Source organism: Mus caroli, chromosome 18 (genome assembly GCF_900094665.2).
Source record: "Mus caroli chromosome 18, CAROLI_EIJ_v1.1, whole genome shotgun sequence".
Taxonomy (NCBI): domain Eukaryota; kingdom Metazoa; phylum Chordata; class Mammalia; order Rodentia; family Muridae; genus Mus; species Mus caroli.
In genome coordinates this window covers 64,932,394-64,952,802 of record NC_034587.1, presented here as the reverse complement: position 1 = coordinate 64,952,802, position 20,409 = coordinate 64,932,394, and the positions used below count along the sequence as shown (strand labels likewise).

General features: G+C 46.0%; 1 protein-coding gene across 13 annotated transcripts in view; it reads right to left on the bottom strand.

Moving 5' to 3' along the window:
- Positions 1–20,409, bottom strand: part of Ldlrad4 (low density lipoprotein receptor class A domain containing 4) — a 318,866-nt gene that overhangs the window by 22,373 nt on the left and 276,084 nt on the right. For 11 of the 13 annotated variants that reach the window (XM_029472270.1, XM_029472273.1, XM_021150537.1 and 8 more), the window contains one exon: positions 2,638–2,792. In XM_029472270.1, the coding sequence (XP_029328130.1) occupies positions 2,638–2,792 (155 nt within the window). Of the gene's footprint in view, positions 1–2,637; positions 2,793–10,580; positions 10,773–11,344; positions 11,466–20,409 lie in introns of those variants that run through there. The other 2 variants (XM_029472281.1, XM_029472279.1) reach the window with 2 other exon arrangements.

Genomic DNA, 20,409 nt, shown 5'->3' with positions numbered 1-20,409 from the left:
GGCAGACATACAGAGGAGTGATCTGCTTTTCCAGCCGTCAGAAGGAAGCAACACTTCAAGGAAGGAGTTGGTGTGTGTGTGGGGGGGGGGGGAGGTAGAAAGGACAGAAACTCAGGTGTGTGAAGACACAAGGAAGGTTTGTTCCCTACTCATCCACTTTATCGCTCATTTAGAGCCACAAGCTATGCAGATAGCCCCCCTCAGGAAGCAGAGCTGCAGTCTAAGGCCGAAGCGCCCTCCGTTACGGTGTTGAAACACACCTTGAATTGTTTGAACACGGGATCGAGCCCAGCCCTGAGCTGGGCAATATCTACTGTTGTGATTAACAGAGAAAGAATAGGTAGACCCTGGGGAGGGATGGCACTCACCTCTGGATGGCTCAGAGAAAAGTGAAAAGAGTTATGTGGCAGCTCACACCATCCTCACAGCCATGTTATAAACACAGGTACAAAAGGCACGCCTCTCTCCAGGCTCCACCCTGGCGGCAGATCCCAGATCTCAGCACACCACCTACACCTGCTAACAGAGACCCCCTCGGTAGATAAAATTCACCAATTACTGACTGTCTTCGTTGTTCCTCAGTGTACATCCTAGAAGGACCCCTCAAAGTCACCTTCTCACTTTCCAGAAAAGGAAGGCCCTGACAATCAGCAAGCTACCACTTCCTGGCTAGTGGTCCCCAAGCTCCCAGAGAGACCAGCACGGGGTAGACTACCAGGCAAAGAAGGCCCTTTCCAAGTAAAGCCAAATGAGAACTGTTTCTTGCACCAGTCAAGCTGTCTTCCTGCTATACCTCCTGGTTATCCCATGGTGCATATAGCCAGGATGCAACGCCTAAGGGCAGTGGCAGCAAGAGAGGATGAGGCTGGGGCTGCATGGTGGAGACACAAAAGACCAAGGGAAGGGCCTAGGCAAAGGGCCCATACTGGAACCCCGAGTACCTGGGGACTCCTAGAGCACAAAGTGCAAGACGGGAAGATTGGACATTTTAGAGCCAGAAACTAGGCTAAGTCTTACTTTGTGAGTAATGCTAATACCCAGGACTGAAGCATTGCTGGTAATTCGCACATACCTGAATGCATCAGCCTCTTGTTTGGTGGCAGTGTGAGAGAGTTGTACCACATCTGCCAAGGAGTGGCTAGCATTATATTAAGGCAAAGACCCTGTGTGGCCCTCTAATGACCACTGCAAAGAGATTTTCCTCATCCTCTTTCTTTGAGCTCAGGACTTTGGATTTGTTCTCTCTTTCAAGATCTGAGCTGCCCTTTGCACAGTGATCCTGAGTGTCAGGGTGGATACCAGAGGACAAGGCCCAGAATGCCATGGTAGGGTAGAAAAATATCTGGTCTACCCAAGCAGACCCAGAGGAGCTGGCAGGCAAAACTGGGACCCAGGAGAGACTGAGGAAGGCAGCAAGGGAAAATGAAGATGCTGACAGGAAGTGAGACTGTGAGACCAAATCCTGTCTGCTGCTACTGTCCCAGCCTGGACTTCCAGCTGTGGAGTGGATACAGTACACATACACACACACACACACACACACACACTCACACACACACACACACACACACACACACACTCTCTCTCTCTCTCTCTCTCTCACACACACACACCCTACTCCCTGTTGTGCTTGCCTCTGCCCCCAAAAACCACCAAGCCATTAGGCTCCCCGGGCAAGCAAGATGCTGCCCTGTTGAGAGTTATCCCAGGCAGAGCTGCCATTCCACACTGCCCGTTACAATGGCTATTCCCCCCACTCACAACAGCCTTCCCTAACAGGCCTTCCTCCCTTGGGAAGTGACCAGCATCCCCGGTCCCTAATAAAGGACAATCCACAAAGTATGTCTCTCCTGCTACTCAGAAAAGGATGGAAGAGGAAAACTCGATACCTCCTATGTCCTATGCCAACAGTAAGAATCTAAATTCAGCTAAAGGCACTATGTCCATGTCTCTTGCTAAAAGTCACCAGAATTTATGTACAGATTGCAAGACAGGTGGAGAACATGATGTCCCAGCAGCCCCTGGCTTCCCAGGTTTGATTACGGCTTAGCCATCCATCACACTGTTTTATGAGGAGAAGCAAGAGGCTGAGGGCAAGAGATAGGAAGCTCTGAAGAGTCCAAAGTGAGGCGCCTCACTGGATAGCTTGTGGCACCCCACCTCATTCCATCGAAGGAGGCACACATCCCACGGTCCCTTCCAGCTGGGTTGCATCCGAGAGCCACAGACACATCTGCTAATGTATCCCCGGACCAACTCCAGGACCAGATCCAAGCAAAGAGCTGTATATAACGTAGAGCTGCCCGAAGGAAACCAGACACACAAGATGGGGCATGGGTGTCAAGACCACGGCTAGCAGAACTAATTAGGGCTAATGGCCAATAATCAGGCAGGGGCGACTTTCACAGATGAAAAGACCTGAGCAAGCTGTTAGAGGGCTTTTATGTCCCTTTCCTGGCTGGATACTGGCTCTACGTGAGAAGTCCCTGAGCTGTATACATACAACGTGTGCAGCAAGGTTTGCACTCTGTACCGCAGTGAGCCGACAGGTGGGCTATCCTACCCTCTAGCTCTTGCCGTACCCTGTCTGGGGCATTCGCCAGGGGCATTCCAGATGACCCAGGCCCACACACTTACCGGCTGCAGCCCGTCCTCCTGTCTCTGGCTCTGGTTGGGGCGGTTGATGAAGGAACGTGTGGAGACTTTGTAGTGGTTCAATAGGCAGACAACGACCACCACCATCACTGTCACCACCACGACAATGATAAGGATCTGCGCGAATTCCAGCTCGGCTGCAAGGAAAGGAGGAGGATTGTGAGCAATGGCCCCGGGCACCTGTGTGACTTTCTGACTTACGGTTCCTGCAGCCGCAGGCAGTCACGACCCCCTTCCCAGACATCCGTGAGGGAGAGAGAAAGAAGCTATGGCTACATTTTGGAAGAGAAGAAAATGCAGTCATAAAACGGCTGCATGGTTGGGCCAGGGGTGATGCTTGAACTCTGCCTGCAGATGCTGTAGGTCACTTGCAGGCCTTTCGTACTGTAGCTTTTTGCACAAAGGGAGAGTCTGGGAGCGCCCTGCCCCACAGATCTCTGTCACTCAGCTTGGTGAAGTTCAAAGACCTGGCCTTCCAACATAAGGCCTTAAAGAAAATGTTTTGCTGGCCCTACCAGACCGCCAGGGTTTTGGCTACAACTTCCCTCACTGACACAGTGGAGTTCAAGGTCAGCCGTATGAGCTCACCACAGGCAGCTGTTAAATCGGCACCTGTTCATGTTGGGCCAACCTCAGGACAGCTCAGACTGTCTCTGCAATTCGCTTCCTGTCAGGCAACACCCACCATCTCTCTCCGTTCCAGCAGAGTTGAGAAAGTCTCTCGGGACTGAAGCTGCCCCCACTAGCACACCTACATAACCTCTCCAGAAAGTGAACTCATCCCTTCAGTTGAGACAAATTTCCCAGAGCGCAACTGTGCGTTAAAGAAAAAAAAAAAAAAAAACATCATATTAAGGGGCCAGCTCCAGCTTCCAGTCCTGGGAGGATCCGCCTTTGTGAGTGACTTAGAAAGCATAGCCCCATCCCACAGGCTCAGTGTCTGAGTGGTAAGGTTCCCAGTTCCAACGCTAACATTACAAATGAGTTCCTCCCGTCATTAATACGCCACGCATATGCATGTCTAGTGTCCCTCTCTGATTCAGCATTCCTGCCACGCTATCGAGCTGGGTGTGTACAGTCAGCGTTTCTCCCGACGCTCTGATCACAAGTCTGCTGTGGCTTACATTGCGTTCTCAGTATCTAACGTGTGGTGGTGCCTGACAGGTAGTAAAAGAACTTCAACAGGAAAAGGAAGAACAAAGACCGACTCAGGAACATACTCAGGCTCAGAGAAGGTACTCATGCCCACGACTCCGAGTAGGCTTTCCCTGGGGACGGCAATTACTGGCAAGACAGACCTCCACTGCATGCAGGGGACAGTAAGAACACCTGCAGAGCCCTAGGGATCTATGCCACACATCCAGTCAAAACTCCAAGGACAGACACCTCCGTGCACAGCGTGAAGAAGGCAGGGACATTCATTCTGTTCTGGCCAAAGTAAGCTTCAGCATGAAGATGGAATCCTACATAATGTTCCAGTTTGACCAACTTTATATTTTACAGAGAAACACCACAGTTGTCACAAACTGCCCTTCAGGTTAAAGCATTCCCTCATGTTTACCAGTGTTTCCTTTTTTGTTAAAAGATCATGTCGCTTAGCAGACTCAGAGCAGAGAGAAACGGATGACAACCACAAGACAGCCTCGAGGGCCTCCGCTTAACCCTTCTCTCGACAGCTCTTTCTACATTGCCTTTTTCCTGAACATGGAAGCCTGTGAAGACACAGCAAAGGAAATCAAGTTGTGTCTTCATAATTCCATGGGCCTCTCTGTATAAATGAATCCCATCTGAAGACAATCTTATTATAGAAATGTTTAAACTACTCTATAAAAGACTGAAAAGTTAAGCGTCATAGAAGAAAGCAGTCTAATGGGGCTGAAGCCCTTCGCCCTCCCTGACCGTATCCGCTCCACGCCATCCTGGTAGGAAGTCAGGTCTGGTTAGCATGCCCACTAAATAAATACTGCCTCCTTTTAATTATGACCAAATTATTAAGAGGTGAAGAGAAGTAAAGAGATGCTATGCGTATATGTGAGTGCTGGCACACATTTGTCAGTAATCTATCAAGAACGACTCCTTAAAAGTGAAGTGTGATTTCAAATGGGCAACCATTTTGAAGATGTGGTTTAAGAACCACCTGATGAAAAGCCTGTCACCTACACCCTACACCTTCATTATCACTGAAAACTTGCCCTTTTTTTTTTTTTGCAAAATATTTAATTAAAAAATTATGTATATGTGTCTGTAGCTATCTATGTTCCTATGTTCCTGCAGAGGTCAGAAGAGGGCACCAGATACCCCAGAGCTGCATCTACAGGTGGCTGTGAGCTATACAACTTGGGTGCCAAGAAGTGTGCCCTTTGGTCCTCTGCAAGAACATGAGCTCCTAACGGATGCGCCATCTCTCCAGCCTCTTGTCACTTACACCAGTAGGCAAACCTGTGCACACTGCCAGGCAAGATGGCCAAATCAGGTACAAACCTGCTCAGCACCGGAGGGGACAAGGCAGAAAGTTGCTGAGGTGATACCAGCCTCTCCTATGACGGGGCTCCGTAGAAATCAAGCATCAACAACAATACCTTATCTTTATTTATTTTGATTTTTGTACTGTCTCTTCCAATTGCTGGCAGTTTCTGATCTTTTTCTGGACTTCTGGTAATTTATACTTCCCTTTCTTATAACTAATTTGCTTTGATCTATTTGTAGTTTTTCTTTTCCATGAACTTCTGATGCATCTATGAGAAATATTTATATTTGATGGCTACAAGATTCTGTTCCATGTGTTGCAAATATTTTCTCCTTGTCTCTTATATCTGTAAATTCTTCTGTGAGTTTCTCTACAGATAATTTTTTGTTTGTTTGTTTGTTTGTTTGTTTTGAGACAGGGTTTCTCTGTATAGCCCTGGCTGTCCCAGAACTCACTCTGTAGACCAGGCTGGCCCCAAACTCAGAAACCCACCTGCCTCTGCCTCCCAAGTGCTGGGATTAAAGGCGTGCACCACCACGCCCGGCTCAGATAATATTTTTTATGGTACTAACAATTCTCTCTGTCTCTCTGTCTCTGTCTCTGTCTCTGTCTCTCTCTCTCTCTCTCTCTCTCTCTCTCTCTCTCTCTCGCTCTCTCCCTTGCTTTCTCTCTTTGTGGCTAATATTCCCCAAGCTTTTTCTCTCCTCGAAGAACTTTTACCTTGCTCTTTCATGTTTAGATCTTTATTTGTATTGCATTTTGTACTTTGGGCCCAAGACAGCACAGGGCATCCTGAATGAAATGACCTAATAATGCATTACTTCAACATCCAGGCAAGGGTGAGTATGATCTCCATGATATAAACAGTACATAGTATCGCTCCCTTTGAAAGAAAGAGTCCCACCTTCTTCCTTTTCACGAGGACTGATGTCTCTTAGCCTCCATCCCAAGCTCTCCTGTAAAAGTTGCCACATGCATAAACTCCCTGGAGCTGCCCTGCCCTTGCTGAGCTGTCTACAGCTGCACCTCCTGCCCTGGGGTTTCAAACATGAGCTCAGAGCCCTGGCAAGGATATCTAAGGCACCAAAGCTTCCCAGAAGCATCAGGCGTCCACAGGTACCAGAGCATCAGGAAACCGAGACATGTGTAGTAGGATGGGGCAACAGGTTTACTCAAGGGCTTTAGAAGCATAAATAGGGTCCCTGGAGGTGGGACACTGGCTAAGGCAACCACCCCAACAGTAAGACCCAGGGGCACTCTGGGGCAATAGGAGACTGATGGGAATCTGAGCCACTCAGCCCAGGCATGGGAGCCAGCTCTTCTAGCAGACAAGAATCCAGGGTGCCCGGTCCCTAAGGCCAGAATCTTAACAAGTCATGGCTGGCAACAAGGACATGTCAGGATCCCTGCGCTGCTTCTTAAAGCCCCACCCAATTTACATCGAGGTGTAGGACCCATAGCATAGCACCATAGGTACAGGGCTGGGGTGGGAGAGACAGCTCAACAAAAGTTTGATCTGAGTTTGATCCCTGGAGGATAGAATTGACTCCTTGAAGTTGTCTTCTGACCTCCATATGTCTGTCGTGGCATGTACAGGCTGACACAGACACCCCCCGCCATACATATGCATGCATGAGATAACATCAAATTAAAATATCTTTAAAGCCGACCTACTCTTTGAAGTCGGGGCAAAATAGTCCATGAGAAGGGATCATTTCCTCATTTAAGTTGCAAGAGACAGAAAACTAAAACTGGAAAAATAGGAAGAATAAAAATATCCAATGCTAGGGGATTCTCAAAGTGAAAAAAAAAAAGTCATTAAACAGGGAGTGACCCCCAGGGATGACATGGGTCCTGCTCTGAGGAAAGCCGCCTCTCTGCTGCCCTTAGCACCTTCCCTCCCTCCCCCCCCCCCACAAGTCAGTCACGCCATTCATTTTAAACAGGAGCCTCTGCCCCAAATCTGCACAGCTTTTCTTTATGTGATGGGGGACAGGGAGGGTGCAGTGTAAGCTCGCCACCAGACCAGACAATGTTTTGCTTTTGAGGGGTCGGTTAGGAAAGGGACGTTGAGAAGAGAATGAATTCCGAAAGCAATCCTGAGATGGGAATACTTTCTAAGCCCACCGGAACAGCAGCATCTTTGAAAGGTAATAAGATGCTTTTGAGGTTGCCATTTTTTTTTCATGTAACCCTCTATGGATTCTGAACACAGCCCACTGGTCAGGTCTCCCTTGGTTTCAATAGTTACAGACATCAACAGAAGGAAGGCCACACAAGTAAAAGGACTGGAGGTTAAACCAAATTTCCAAGCTCCTGCTCCTTTTCCGGGACGGTAGTTCAAGGTGTGGGGCGTGAGTCATTGCCACCCAAACACCAGAAATTTAATAATAAACTCGAAGCTTACAGGAAGGGATTACGGTGCTTCGGTTTATTATCGTAAAAACAGTGCCAATGACGACAGTGATGACGGCATCTCTATCTGTATAGCAACATCTCCAAGAAATTCTAAACTGTACAGTGCTGGGGACTGCAGGAACAGGTCTGTGTGGAGTAGGCTGGTCTGTTCCTTGGTCCAATGGGGCCCTGGACTGAATCATACTAGAGGCGTGAATGTCTGGACTATTTTTAATGAACTCTGGGGAGATGTGTTTGTACAACCCTTGGGTTCCTAATATAACACTCACTTCTATTTGTGGGATGGCTAGCACCGTCTCCCATTCAGCCTTTCTTCCATGAATACATCCTCGCCGGCTGAAGCCAAGGCTTCTAAATGCTTAATTAGTTCTAAGTTCCAGATGTGTGATATATTCCCTCACAGACATCCTACAATGGAAGAACACAGCGTGGGCTCTGTGGTGAGCCCTTCCTTCCACCAGCAAAACAGACGTCTTAGCAGCCACTGCTGCTATGGGAAAGCGGCCATGCAAACCACTCATGCCACTGCCAGGACCAGCCACTCCTCATGGATCTCTGAGTGATTGACTCCCATCCTTACCAACAGCAGCCTCTCCAGTTCACTCCCCTTCCTGCTCAATCTGGGAACTCAGAGACTGGGAGAAGCCCACCAGCCTGTCACAGAATCCCCCCTCCCCCCAGGGAACTCCCTTCCCAGCAAACCCTCCCAATTCTCTGCCACTGCTGGAGACACAAAGACCAGCCTTCTGCCTTCGAACTGGTCTTGTTTGGTTTCTGCATAATGAACTTGTGTCTTCATTTCCTTCCTGTGTCTGTCCTGCTCAGCAGAAACAGGTGTCGAGATAAGATGACAGCCATGGGGGCGGACGGCTCTTTATTTATGGTCCTAAGACACCTGTAGATGTCTGGATGCTCCTATAGCCTGTAAATTCTTTCCAAAACCCTAGAACCAAACAGCAGTGGTAGCAGGAAGGTGGATGGGGCAGGAATTGGAATCTACTTAGCCTATAATTGCCCTGAGCTCATGAACTATTAGGATAAAAATGCTCTTGGCAATTTTAATGGTTGAATTAGAGTTCACACTCATTCAACACCACAGTTGAGGGGCGAGATTCAGCCTCTATGACAAAAAAAAAAAAAAATGACTTCACAGCTAAAAGTTCAGGCAGCAAAGCAATAAGGGCTGTAGCTCATGATTAGATCACAGTTTTTAAATTTTCATTTTCCTCTGGGGCCAGTCGGTTACTCCAATTTATTTTTTTTAAATGAGAACCACAAAAGGGAGAAATTAAAAATAGATATACAAAGATAGCCAAGTTTTTGCAACTGCTGACTGTGTCTTCCATTATAATTTCTTCTCTGACCTGGTGAGAATAGGCGCCTGACCTTTAAGTTGCTTCCTGTATGTGTGGATGACATTCTGTTCCCACACTCCTTTTTAAGGTTTGTCTTCTGACCTTCTCTCATAGACTAAGCCCTGGGCTATATATCTTGTCCGTGCATAGCTGACGGATGTGAAGTTGCTATGTATTACATTACAAGGTGATCAGGTCCAAAGAACGGACTTCCGGTTCCCAATTTGTTTGTACACTGCCTCGCACGGAACCATCTTCTAGCAAACACTCACCAATGACTTTAATGATGCGAAAATTTTGTCAAAGATTTTTCATATTTTGCACCAAGTACCCAGCACAGATTGGAGGCTCATGGTTGCTTTAAGGCATCTGCTATATATTCCTACTATATCCCTATTTGCATACAAGGCAGTTTTTGCATAGTAAGACTGGAAGTGGCATCCTATGCTCCATCAGTGGAGAAGATAACAAGAGGACACCTTCAGCCCGACCAGGAACCTCTCATGACTCAGGTAGGCTGGGGGCAGAAGGCAGGGACTAGAGTAAGGGATTCCCAGAATACAGAGTCTGTATGTCTGTCCAGCCAAGGTAGCACCAGAGGCTGAAGCCCCTATCCAGTACAGCCACGTTTCTCTACGTACGTCATAACCCAGATTCTCCTGATCTCTTTAGGAAAAAAAAAATACCCACGCTGCAATCAAAGATGGGTGACAGATTTTCCTTTAAAAACAAAAACCAAACAACACAGCAGAGGAGTAAGAATATAAGCATTAGAAACCTTTAAAAAATAATCCGTCCCTTGACTTGCTATAAATGGGAACTGAAGGTGCCTAGAATCATAATCCCCCCTTGTACGAGTCATTTAAAATCCACCCTCGCCTCACCTCCACATTATTAATTAGGAAGGTGTCAGAAGAAATACGGCTGCACACGGAACTGTCACAGTCACGGTTTCAAGTGTGGCTCCTAAGTGCTCACTCACTGGCAGTCTGTCCGCCTTTCACTCTCTAGCTCCCCACTATTCTTGGAGTCCATTTCTGTTTCCCATTATCTATTACCTTGATAACTCAACAAACTAGTCAACAATCCAATCTCATTAAAAGAATTACATTTTTTTCTTTTCTTCCACATGTTAATTTCAGCAACTCAGGGGGGGGGAAAACCACTGTCAGTCAAAGAGGGAGATTTCTTAGGGCATTTAACACACACACACACACATGTGTTATATATTTATATGTCTCCATCCCCCGAGAGCAACAAGCTAATTGTAAACCAAAGAAGATAGAAAAAGCTCCCTTGTGATTCCCACCTGACAGAGCCAACAGACTCTCTCTGAGGCAAAAGAAACTTCTTTTTTTTTTTTTTTTTGAGGCAGGGTCTTCTGTATCCCAGGCTGGCCCTTAACTCACTATGTACCTGAGCAAAACCTTGAACTTCTGATCCTCCTGCGTCCACCTCTCAATTTCATGAGACACATCACTATTGCCAGGTTTGAGAGAGAGAGAGAGAGAGAGAGAGAGAGAGAGAGAGAGAGAGAGTCCTGTGAAGGACTTAACTGCTCTGCTCAGCTCTGCTCAGACCAAACTCCAAGGGAAAACACACACACACACACACACACACACACACACACACACAGCAAGCCCCAAGGACCCTTCATCACCCACAGCTACCCTTTGCAAATGTACCTTTTTTAAAGAACAGGTCTTTAAATTGAACCTCCTTCAGTGTGCTGTTGTTCAGCTGCTCGATGGACATAATCAAGTCCTTTGCAAGGGGGACTCCAACTGTGGCACAGCCCACCCAGTCAAACCATCCTTCAAAATCAGCCAATCTCCTCTCCAGGCAGCTGAGAGCTGTAGTTATAGCTGGTGTGTGTGTGTGTGTGTGTGTGAGAGAGAGAGAGAGAGAGAGAGAGAGAGAGAGAGAGAGAGAGAGAGAGAGAAAGGGGTGAGAGAGAGGTGGAGGGAGTTCTTATGTCTTTTTCTATTCTATCAGCAGGGGCCCAGCCCAGGTGCTAGACTCAAACCCTGTGGCTCCAACCACAGACTATGACTACCAATTATCAACTGCCATCAACAGAAATCAGGAGGTCTGTGGCAGGAAGCTGGCAATGTCACAGACAGTAAGCCCGCGATCTCCAATCCCAAGAGCACTCAGTGTTTGTTGTTGACGACAACATATATCAGTGATTAGTCTGCATTTCTCTGGGTTTGGCCTCACACCCAGACAGGTCACATCCAGACATGTCACATCCCAACATGTCACACACACACAGAGAGAGGCAAGCAGAATGCAGCTAGACAATTCACCTTATTCTAGTACATATCTATCAGACAAATGGTAAGCCAGACTCAGAAGAGAGAAGGATTTGAAAGCTGCAACATAGTATCTTTTTTCTTTCCTCTCTGCTGGAAGCTTTCGGAGTTGAGGACATAAAGTGTGAGCTTACCGAGGTAACAGGGCAAGTAGCAGCATCAGCCTTGGGAATCCAGCTGCGAGCACCCAATACATCTCTCCTTCTGGAGGCCAGACTACAGGCTATCTTTCTTGATCCTCCTCCCCACAGAGTCCCCGACTGCTTACACCAGCTCTCCCCGCATTGACAGCTGGCAATGCCTTAACACAGCAAGAACTGCTCAGATTCTCAGATTCCTATTCTCTCTGAAGAAGCTCTCCTGGCGTAGCAAGCAGCACAAATACAGCATAGAGAGAAGCCTTTAAAACCAGAACTCTCGATTTTACTATGCAGTTTTCAGTTCAAGTGGTTCTGAAATTACAGAAAAATAACCCCGAGTGATACAAAGGAGCCATTCAAACAGGAAAGCGAAGACCCATCTCAGGAGGGCTCTTCCTTTGTACCAGAAGCCCCTTTTCTGTTGAGGTCTAGACAGTGGTTTTCAAACGTCCTTAAAACCTTTCTTATGCATCCTGATGTCTCAAGGCTGTGTAGAGAGGCTTTGTGGATGGCTGCACGTCTGTTACAGTTTTCAGAAGAATAAAAAAAAAAAAAAAAAAATCACCTGGCAGCCACAGTGAAAAGGGCCAAGTGCCATGGTCACACTGTAAATAACCCCAGCCGCGGGCACTGCACTCTGCCGAGAATAGCTTTTGTTTTTCCTTATTTAGGGTAAATAGGAATGACGTGTGGGGCCAGGACAACAGTGTTGGCTGTAGGAGTTGTCAAAGCAAAGCTAAACTGTTGGTTACCACCAGAGTTAGAAATAAAGACAATTAAGGCCAGCAGCCAGTCCCTGCTGAGAGCCCAGGAATGTCACCTGGGGCATGACAGCAGGGTCCAGGACATCACTCCCTCCCAGTCTGATTATTGGAAGCAGGAAAGGAACAAGAGACCCACCAAGATTTTGGGGTATGTTTCACATAGCTTGAAGCAGCAGAAAGCTCAACAAGAAAATTGGCATGAGATCAGATGGTCACATCCAGGCAATGAGACAGTTCTTCGGTCATTTCTAAATGAAAACCGTAGCTCCCTTCCTTAGTGATACTGGTCTTGACTTTTCTCAGGGTTACACTGTAAAGTGAAGAATGGGGAGCGGGAGAGTTCAAATAGATTCAGAGAGTCCCCAGTTCATGGAATGTTCTAGACCAGCTGCAAGGAGAACTAGAAACTGCTTCCATATTAAGTCAGCATCTCTGGCCTTCAGCTATCTCTTGTCCCTAGAGCCTAGGGACCCTTTAGTCTAGGGACAGCAGTTTCCAGTCAAAGGCGGATGGTATGATGGCTCACCGTGACAGCACTCCACACAGGAGAGAATATGATTGCTTTCTAAGACTCTTGTAATACCGGAGACTTGGCAAGTTTTATGGGACTTGAAACTCCCTCCTGTTTTTGGCTACCAGACACATTGGCATTTTGAAATTCTCATGAATAACCATGGAGCTTACATTTTCAGAATGTTATAAACACTTCATGGATCTGGAAATCTGGGGGGCATTAGGGACACCTGGCTGGTGGATCTCTGTGAGTTGGCGGGCAGCCTGGTCTACACAGCAAGCTCCGGGCCAGCCAGGGCTACGTGGAAAAACCCTATCTCAAAGAAAACAAAAACAAACAGAGAAAGAATCAACATAGCTGTCCTTTTAATAGACACACACTTGTGGTGTCCAGTTGACTCTTATCACTGGGCATTTTGGTCACAGTAACCAATCTGAATTAAGTTCTGATCATTCTGTTTAAAATGAAGCTAAAAACTTTTGACCTTAGGGGAACGCCAGGGCCAAAAAGTGGGAATGGGTGGGTAGAGGAGTGGGGTGGGAGGAAGGGTATGGGGGACTTTTGGGATAGCATTGGAAATGTAATCGAGGAAAATATGTAATAAAAAATATTTTTAAAAAAGATATTTCTAATTAAAATATATTTTCAATTATTAAAAAAAAAAAACTTTTGACCTTATAGATGAAAGTTTAAGCTTGCTAGAACACACACACACACACACACACACACACACACACACACTGCTGTCTTGTATTCCTGTGGGACAGTCACTGTAGACTGCTGAGCAGTGTCTAGAGAGACAGGCTGGGTCTGCCGTGTGTGCAGTGTGTATTAGCACACAGCCTGGTTAAGGTGACACAGTGCCTCGTCATCCGGCATTTGCTGAGGGGCTATCTGTGTTGGCTCCACAGGTGAAGTCTTTGGCTCTTGTTTTTTCTTCTTTAAGGAAGTTTCTTCTGACAAAGAGTCCAGCTGTCAAATCATACAAACCATAAGAGAGGGCGTAGCTCCTGATAAACACCTCGTTCTAGCTACAGTAGGTAAAGACCTTTGCTTTCTTAATTCCTTATCTTATTTTTTTGAGATTATAATATAATTACATCATTTTCTCCCCTTCCCTCACCCCCAACCTACCATTTACCCCTCTTTACTTTCCTAAAGAATGCATAGCCTTTTCCATAAACTGTTGTTATATGGTCATATACATATATGGTCATATACATGTTATATGGTCACACATATACACATTCATATATGTATATGACTATATATGTATATATACATATATGTAGCCATATATACATACTACAGATGTATGTATAAATGTATATGATTATACATATATTCATATATACTCATATACATATATTTCCCAAATACATAAATACAACCTGTTCGGTTCATATAATGTTGCTTATCAGTATGATTTCGGGTATTTGGTCCTGGATAACCAACTGGTGTGCTCTTCCCTTGGGAAGACCCTTCCTCCTACTCTCCGCATTCCTTAGCTGCCTGTGGCTCTCCGTATCGGCTCAAGACCTCGTGAGCTTGCCCTCACCCATGCTAGCGTGCCTGCCCATATAGCTCATGTTTAGATAGTCGCGTTGGCAAGACTTTACAGGTGTTGTGGAACTACTGCACGCAATGTTTCTTTTCCCTCAATTCAGAAGAAATGGCAGTGGCACACAAAGCTGAAGGGCCTGAGAGAGACTAGAGTGCTAGACAAAAGGGCACAAGTGTGACATAGCGCAAAAAAGTGCAGTTTGCCACCGTGCCTGGGAATGACAGCTATAAATAAAGCAAGTGCCCTGGAAGGCTTCACGGATCCTCGTTTTCTAGGAACTTTGAGATGATCTTATGAGCCTTTGCTACGCACGGCAGAGGCTTGGAGCATGCTGCTAGGTGGGGCTACCTCACATGACGCTCCACAGGACTTGTTGGCAGCAGTGAAGACACGTCAAAGCAGCACTAGTGACCTCACCATAGCTTCCCCTAGAGCAGTCTTTAGCAACACAATCCACCTGACAAAGGTGGATTTGTGAGGTGTTTGCAGCCCTTCAGAATAAACACGCAGGCCTTGACTAGAATCCTACATATAGATATGCCCTTCTAAGGCACCGAGCTGTCTCAGGTCCCATCGGCATGCCATTGTATCTGAAAGAACTGACCCTACTCAGAGGACTAGCTTTCAGACATGGTCTGTGTAGGACAAACCAAGGGAGCTAAGCCTCGGGGCTCCCTGGAGCCAACAGAGTCAAGAAGCTAGTAGACTGAGCAGGATAGCCTAATAGCTCAGGGCTGGGCCAGGGGAGTAGAGCATTCCTACCCAGGAATATTTGTTTTTATGGTAGCATTTAGCATGTAACCTACCCAGCCTCTCATTATTTTCATCATGGGCTCCTTTGCCATCTCTGTTCTCTGCTCTACTCCACACACAAATTCTCACAGTTAAAGATCATTTGAAGAGGTACACACACTCTTTTTTCAGCACCTATGGAACAGGGAAAAAAATCTAGAAACTCCCAAGCTCACACCAACCCTGAAAATCATATTTATCTTCACACCAACCCCGAAAAGCATATTTTCCTGTTCCCAATTTGTTGATGAGGGATCCAAGATTAAAATGGATGGTAGAGGGAGAGGAGGGTAGGAGACGGACTATGGACTCGAGACTTCCTATGCACCCATCATTTTGTTTGGTGAGCGGTAAGCCAAATATCAATCATCAACATATGTAAACCTTCCTGCAACAAACCCAAGGATACCAGCAGACGGATGACTGCTCGCTTGGATTCTTTTTTTTTTTTAACATCTTGATTGTCCATTTTAGACATTAAGAGATATATTAACTCATAAATCCATTCCCACAAGGCTCTTAGGACCAGTTTGTGTTTCAAATGCTTACAGCTCCATTAAGAATCAATGGCCCTGACCATCATAGTATATGTTCCTATTCTTTGAGGGTTGTTTTTTTTTTTTTAAACTATGCTGTAATATTTTGATCTGAGGTGAGTTTTTCCACATAAAAGTTATGTCTTGGAATTTGGTCTTTATAAACTGAAACTACGTTTTAAAGAGTTTGTAACGTTCAAAGGTCAAGGGATGAAGGGACTTTAAAGGGGCGTAAATACTATGTATGTTCCTAAAGACACAGAACAGTAATAATGTGGTGTTTGCGGGCATTAGCTTGTAGCCTGGAAAACTGTACTAATGTATCCTTAGTGCCCAAAGAACGCAGCACAGAGAGGTCTTTATACAGAAACATAAAGATTGCATTGCATCCAACTTGCTCTATATTGGTGTAAATGTTAATAAAAGTAAAAGTGCGTGACTCTATGTAGCCAGCAGACCAAATAGATGGTTTCAAAGATTATTAAGTAGTCAAAATTAAGTAGCTTTAAGATAACCTCTTAATAGGAAGTAAACTTCGCGTATTCGCAAATTTTAGAGTTTACCTTACCTATCATCTATGCAACCACAGCACTATGTCCCTTCTGAGGAAAAAAAAATTACTCATGTTTACCGTGGCCCAGGTTTGTATAATGCTCAAGCCACTCCCTACTAAGTGGGACACACACCTTCGTGTATGTTAATTACTCTTCCAAACAGTGGACAACACAGAGATAGTTGGCATAGTAGCTAACCTCAGGTACCTCTTGTGCTCCCAGGGCTGTTGCCTTACATCGTTAACCTGAGCTGGGTCCGTTTTCTCTTCTGTAAAACAAGACTGAGAATACTTCCTGGATCTGGTGCCTGGGAGACTGAGATGCCAAAGCTCCACTAGTCAGAGCCTGGCCCCGAGGGTCTGTGGCAGCTCTTGAAGTTCATCGGGAAATAAGAATCTCAGTCTGATTTTTTTTCTTTTCTTTCTTTCTTTCTTTTTTTTTTTTTTTTTTTTTTTTTTTTTTTTTTTTTTGGCAGCTCATTTTTATTTTTATTTTAAGTCATTGTTATTAGATATTTTCTTCATTTACATTTCAAATGTTATCCCCAAAGCCCCCTATACCCTCCCCCTGCCCTGCTCCCCAACCCACCCACTCCAGCTTCTTGGCCCTTTGGTCTTCTTTGGGTTTGAAGCCCTCTTCTTTCAGAATGCTATCACTTAGCAAAGGTCTTCCAAATGTTATGTTGTGTAAGTTCCTTGCTATGAACCTACAGTTTTGTTTTGTTTTTAAGCTATGACATATAACAGGCTTGACATGCTAAAGTTTTTAAATAATGCCATTTTCCATAGGTAAGTGCACTATTAAAATTAAATTTTAATGCAACCTCTAATATTATAAAATACTAGACGTTTCTTTTGCCAATTTACAAATATTTACTACTCTTAATTTGGTTTCAATTTTGTAAGGTAAATAATATCATTCAACTGTATTACAGTGTTTAAAACTGAACATAAAAAAATAGACAAATTCACTTACACAATTTAAGAGCCCCACAGACCTATTATCAGGAAAACAAACACAATCAGAAAAAAAATATTAAAGAAACTACTTAAAGTCTCTGAAATTTGTCTAAAGCGATTCAGCAGATTAACAAACATTTACTAAAATAAATGCACTACATTGTTATAAGCGTAGGGGGACCCCCAAGGCACATGAGCCAGCCCCTTTCCCAATGTCAGCAGCACAGACTTCACTCACAGTGGCTATGGACACAAAACAGCCTTACACTGCTCTCACACCCCAGCCCTTGAGGGAGATGGTGGTGCCCAGGTGAAACCAGGCAATCAGCTGGCCTTTGACACAGAGGTTAAGAAACAGGTGACTTCTCAAGAGGCCTTTCTTGCCCTGTCGTCTTCTTCCTTCCCAGTACTCAGAAAGAACTTCGACAAGCATAGCAGGCTGAGAACATCAGGGACTTAGCATCACCCAGCCCGGTCAACCAATCAGGTGGATGTTCCACGTTAGGAGAGGCAAGCTCAGAAACACTGTCTCTGCTCATCTCTACCTCAAAAGTAGAGCACGTGGGTGGGCGTGGGGTGCGAGTGTGGTGTGGTGGGAGGTGTTCACTGAGAGAACTGGCCCGGGGTTCCTTTGTCACCTCTGGAGCAGTGACTGAAAAGATCCTGTCCAGAGTGGAATCAGACAGCCCTAGAGATGGCTACACTGCCTCAGAAACAATTTACTTAGAAGAGAACAAGGGAGCCTCAGGCGTGAAGATGAATCTATTAAGAATACTAACTTGAGTAGGAAGTGACCAAGAAGTAGCTGTAACCTTGTAACCAGCAAATTCCACAGAGAATAAAAACAAAAGCTAAGGGAAAGGTCTTCTGAGGTTAGACCACACCTCAAAAGCTAGCACAAAAATGGCTCTGTAAGGGGGCTGGAATTTAATTGAGCAATCTATACCCTAGTATAATGAAAACAAAGCAGCCAGCTAACATAATTAGTGGATATTTAGTGGAAATTATCAACTGGGTGTAATACCAACAGTGTAATAGAAATTCGGGATAAATAAATATGAAGGTCTCACTAAAATGACTGTGGTCACTTGTGACTGTCTGCAGAGCGATGGGAGAGGTGTCACAGGGCAAGGTAGTGTTGAGTCAAACACTTCAGCCAAGTCCCTAAGTAAATGAGAGAGTCGCAGGTCTGGGGATGGGGCACTGGACTCAGCAGTTACTATAATGTCATCAGAAAATGTCCATGTCCAGTCTTCAACAAAATGTGGGAGACAACACTTGGCACAGAGGCACGTGCCAGCAATCCAAGCATTTGGGAGGTAGAGGGAAGAGGCTCATGAGTTTGACACTAGTCTGAGCTACAATGTTTCAGAAAAAAGATGGGGGGTGTACAAAGAAAGAAACAAGGAAGTATGAGTCAAACAAAGCATAAAGCAGACATTAGAAACTATGTATTGTCTAAATGTCAGCTCTTAGCAGCAGACTGGATAGCACCCTCACAATTATGCTCAAAAACCTAATGGAAATGGTAATTACACCAATAAAGTGTGAGCGTATAATATACATTATATTGATTTGCAGTCATGTGTTGTTTAAGCTTATTGCAAGTGAACTCTGAAGGTGAGGAGGTCCCCTTCTGTCTCCTTGAAAACCCCAAGTCCTGGGTCAGGCTGCAACCCTGGCTCTGTAAGGCAGAGAGGAAGCAGCCAACAGCTCACGAGTAAAGGCTTGTATCAGTGAGAACGGCTGTTAGGTAAGCCACTTCCAACAGAGGTTGTCGTTATTCATCCTGTGATATAAGAATGTCTCTATACAAGAAACAGATCCAGACAGAGCCACAGCCAAACAGTTGGGGGGGATATTGAAGGAGCCAGAGAGGTCAAGGACACAAGAAAACCTACAGAATCAGCTAACCTGGGCCCATAGGGGCCCACAGAGACTTAACCACCAACCAGAGAGCATGCGTAAGACAGGCCTAGGCCCCCTACATATATGTGACAGACGTGCAGCTTGGTCTTCATGTGGGACCCCGAACAGCAAGAGCAGGGGATGTCTCCAACTCTGTTGCCTGCCTTTGGATTCCTTTCCTCTAGCTGGGCTGCCTTGTCTCTCCTCAATTGGAGATGAGCCTAGTTTTACTGTAACTTGATATCCAAGGGAGGCATTTCCCCCTTTTCTGAGGAGAAAAGGAGGGGACATAAGGGGTGAGGGGAACTGAGAGGAAGGGACTGGGAGGGGAGGGGGAAGCTGTAGTTGGAATATAAAGTAAATTAATCAATAAAAATTGCAAAAAGAAAGGAAGGAAGGAAGGAAGGAAGGAAGGAAGGAAGGAAGGAAGGAAGGAAGGAAAGGGAAGGGAAGGGAAGGGAAGGGAAGGGAGGAAGGAAGGGAAGGGAGGAAGGGAGGAAGGGAGGAAGGGAGAGAGAGAGAGAGAGATATGCCCCTAGCCATCCAGAAACCCAAGGTAGCTGGGTGTGGTGGCCATGCCTTTAATCTCCTGGGAGGTGGCTGCAGAGACAGGTAGATGTCTGTGAGTTCAAAGCAGATCTGATCTCTGTGGTAAGTTCTCAAGCCAGTGAGAGCTTCACAGGGAGACTGTCTCACACAAACACCCAGCCTGGGGGAGGGTTGGAGGGGGTGCTCTGATAGGAACTCGGTTCTTAGAGGAACTGAGTTGAACCTGCCCTACAAGGCAGGTCTCATTTGATCGTCCTTACCCTTGCATTGTCATAGGAACCATTTGGTCTTAAGAGCACAGAGGCAGGAGGACACGGAAAATTTTTGAGAAACAGAGGTGGGAGTGGGTGTAAGAGCTCCATCAGATAGTTGCACTTTTCCTTCAAAAGCCAAGGAAGGGCAAGGCAAACATTGCAGAGGCCACTGGAGTGGAGACAGCAGCCAGATCTTACCCAACTGGGGACCCTGTATGTTCTAACATTGACTTACAGAGATGTGCCTGTTGATAACAATCGTGTCCTGTTATGGGGGTAACCAGCTGCTTTCTGATTGGATTGAGGCTCGTTCCATGGGAAGGAATTTACCCCTGTGTGGAGAGCCGTGAGCAATCGCCATTACAAGATGGCGCCGGCTTCCGCTGTGCCTAACTAAACAAGTAGTGTGCGCAGGTGCAAGAGTGAATTCGTGCCAAGTCACTGCCCATCCCGGGGCGTAGCAATGAGGTGATGGGCAAGCAACAAATCAGGTGCCGACACGCCACTCCAAGGTGTATATAAGCAGCACCATTTTCCGGGGTTCAGGGTCTTCCTCCTAATGAAGCAATAAAGCTTGCTGCAGAAGAATCCTGGTGTCCTGTGCGTGTTCTTGCCGGCGAGAAGACAGCGCGGGACACCCCTGGGACTCTGAAGCTGGTCAGAAG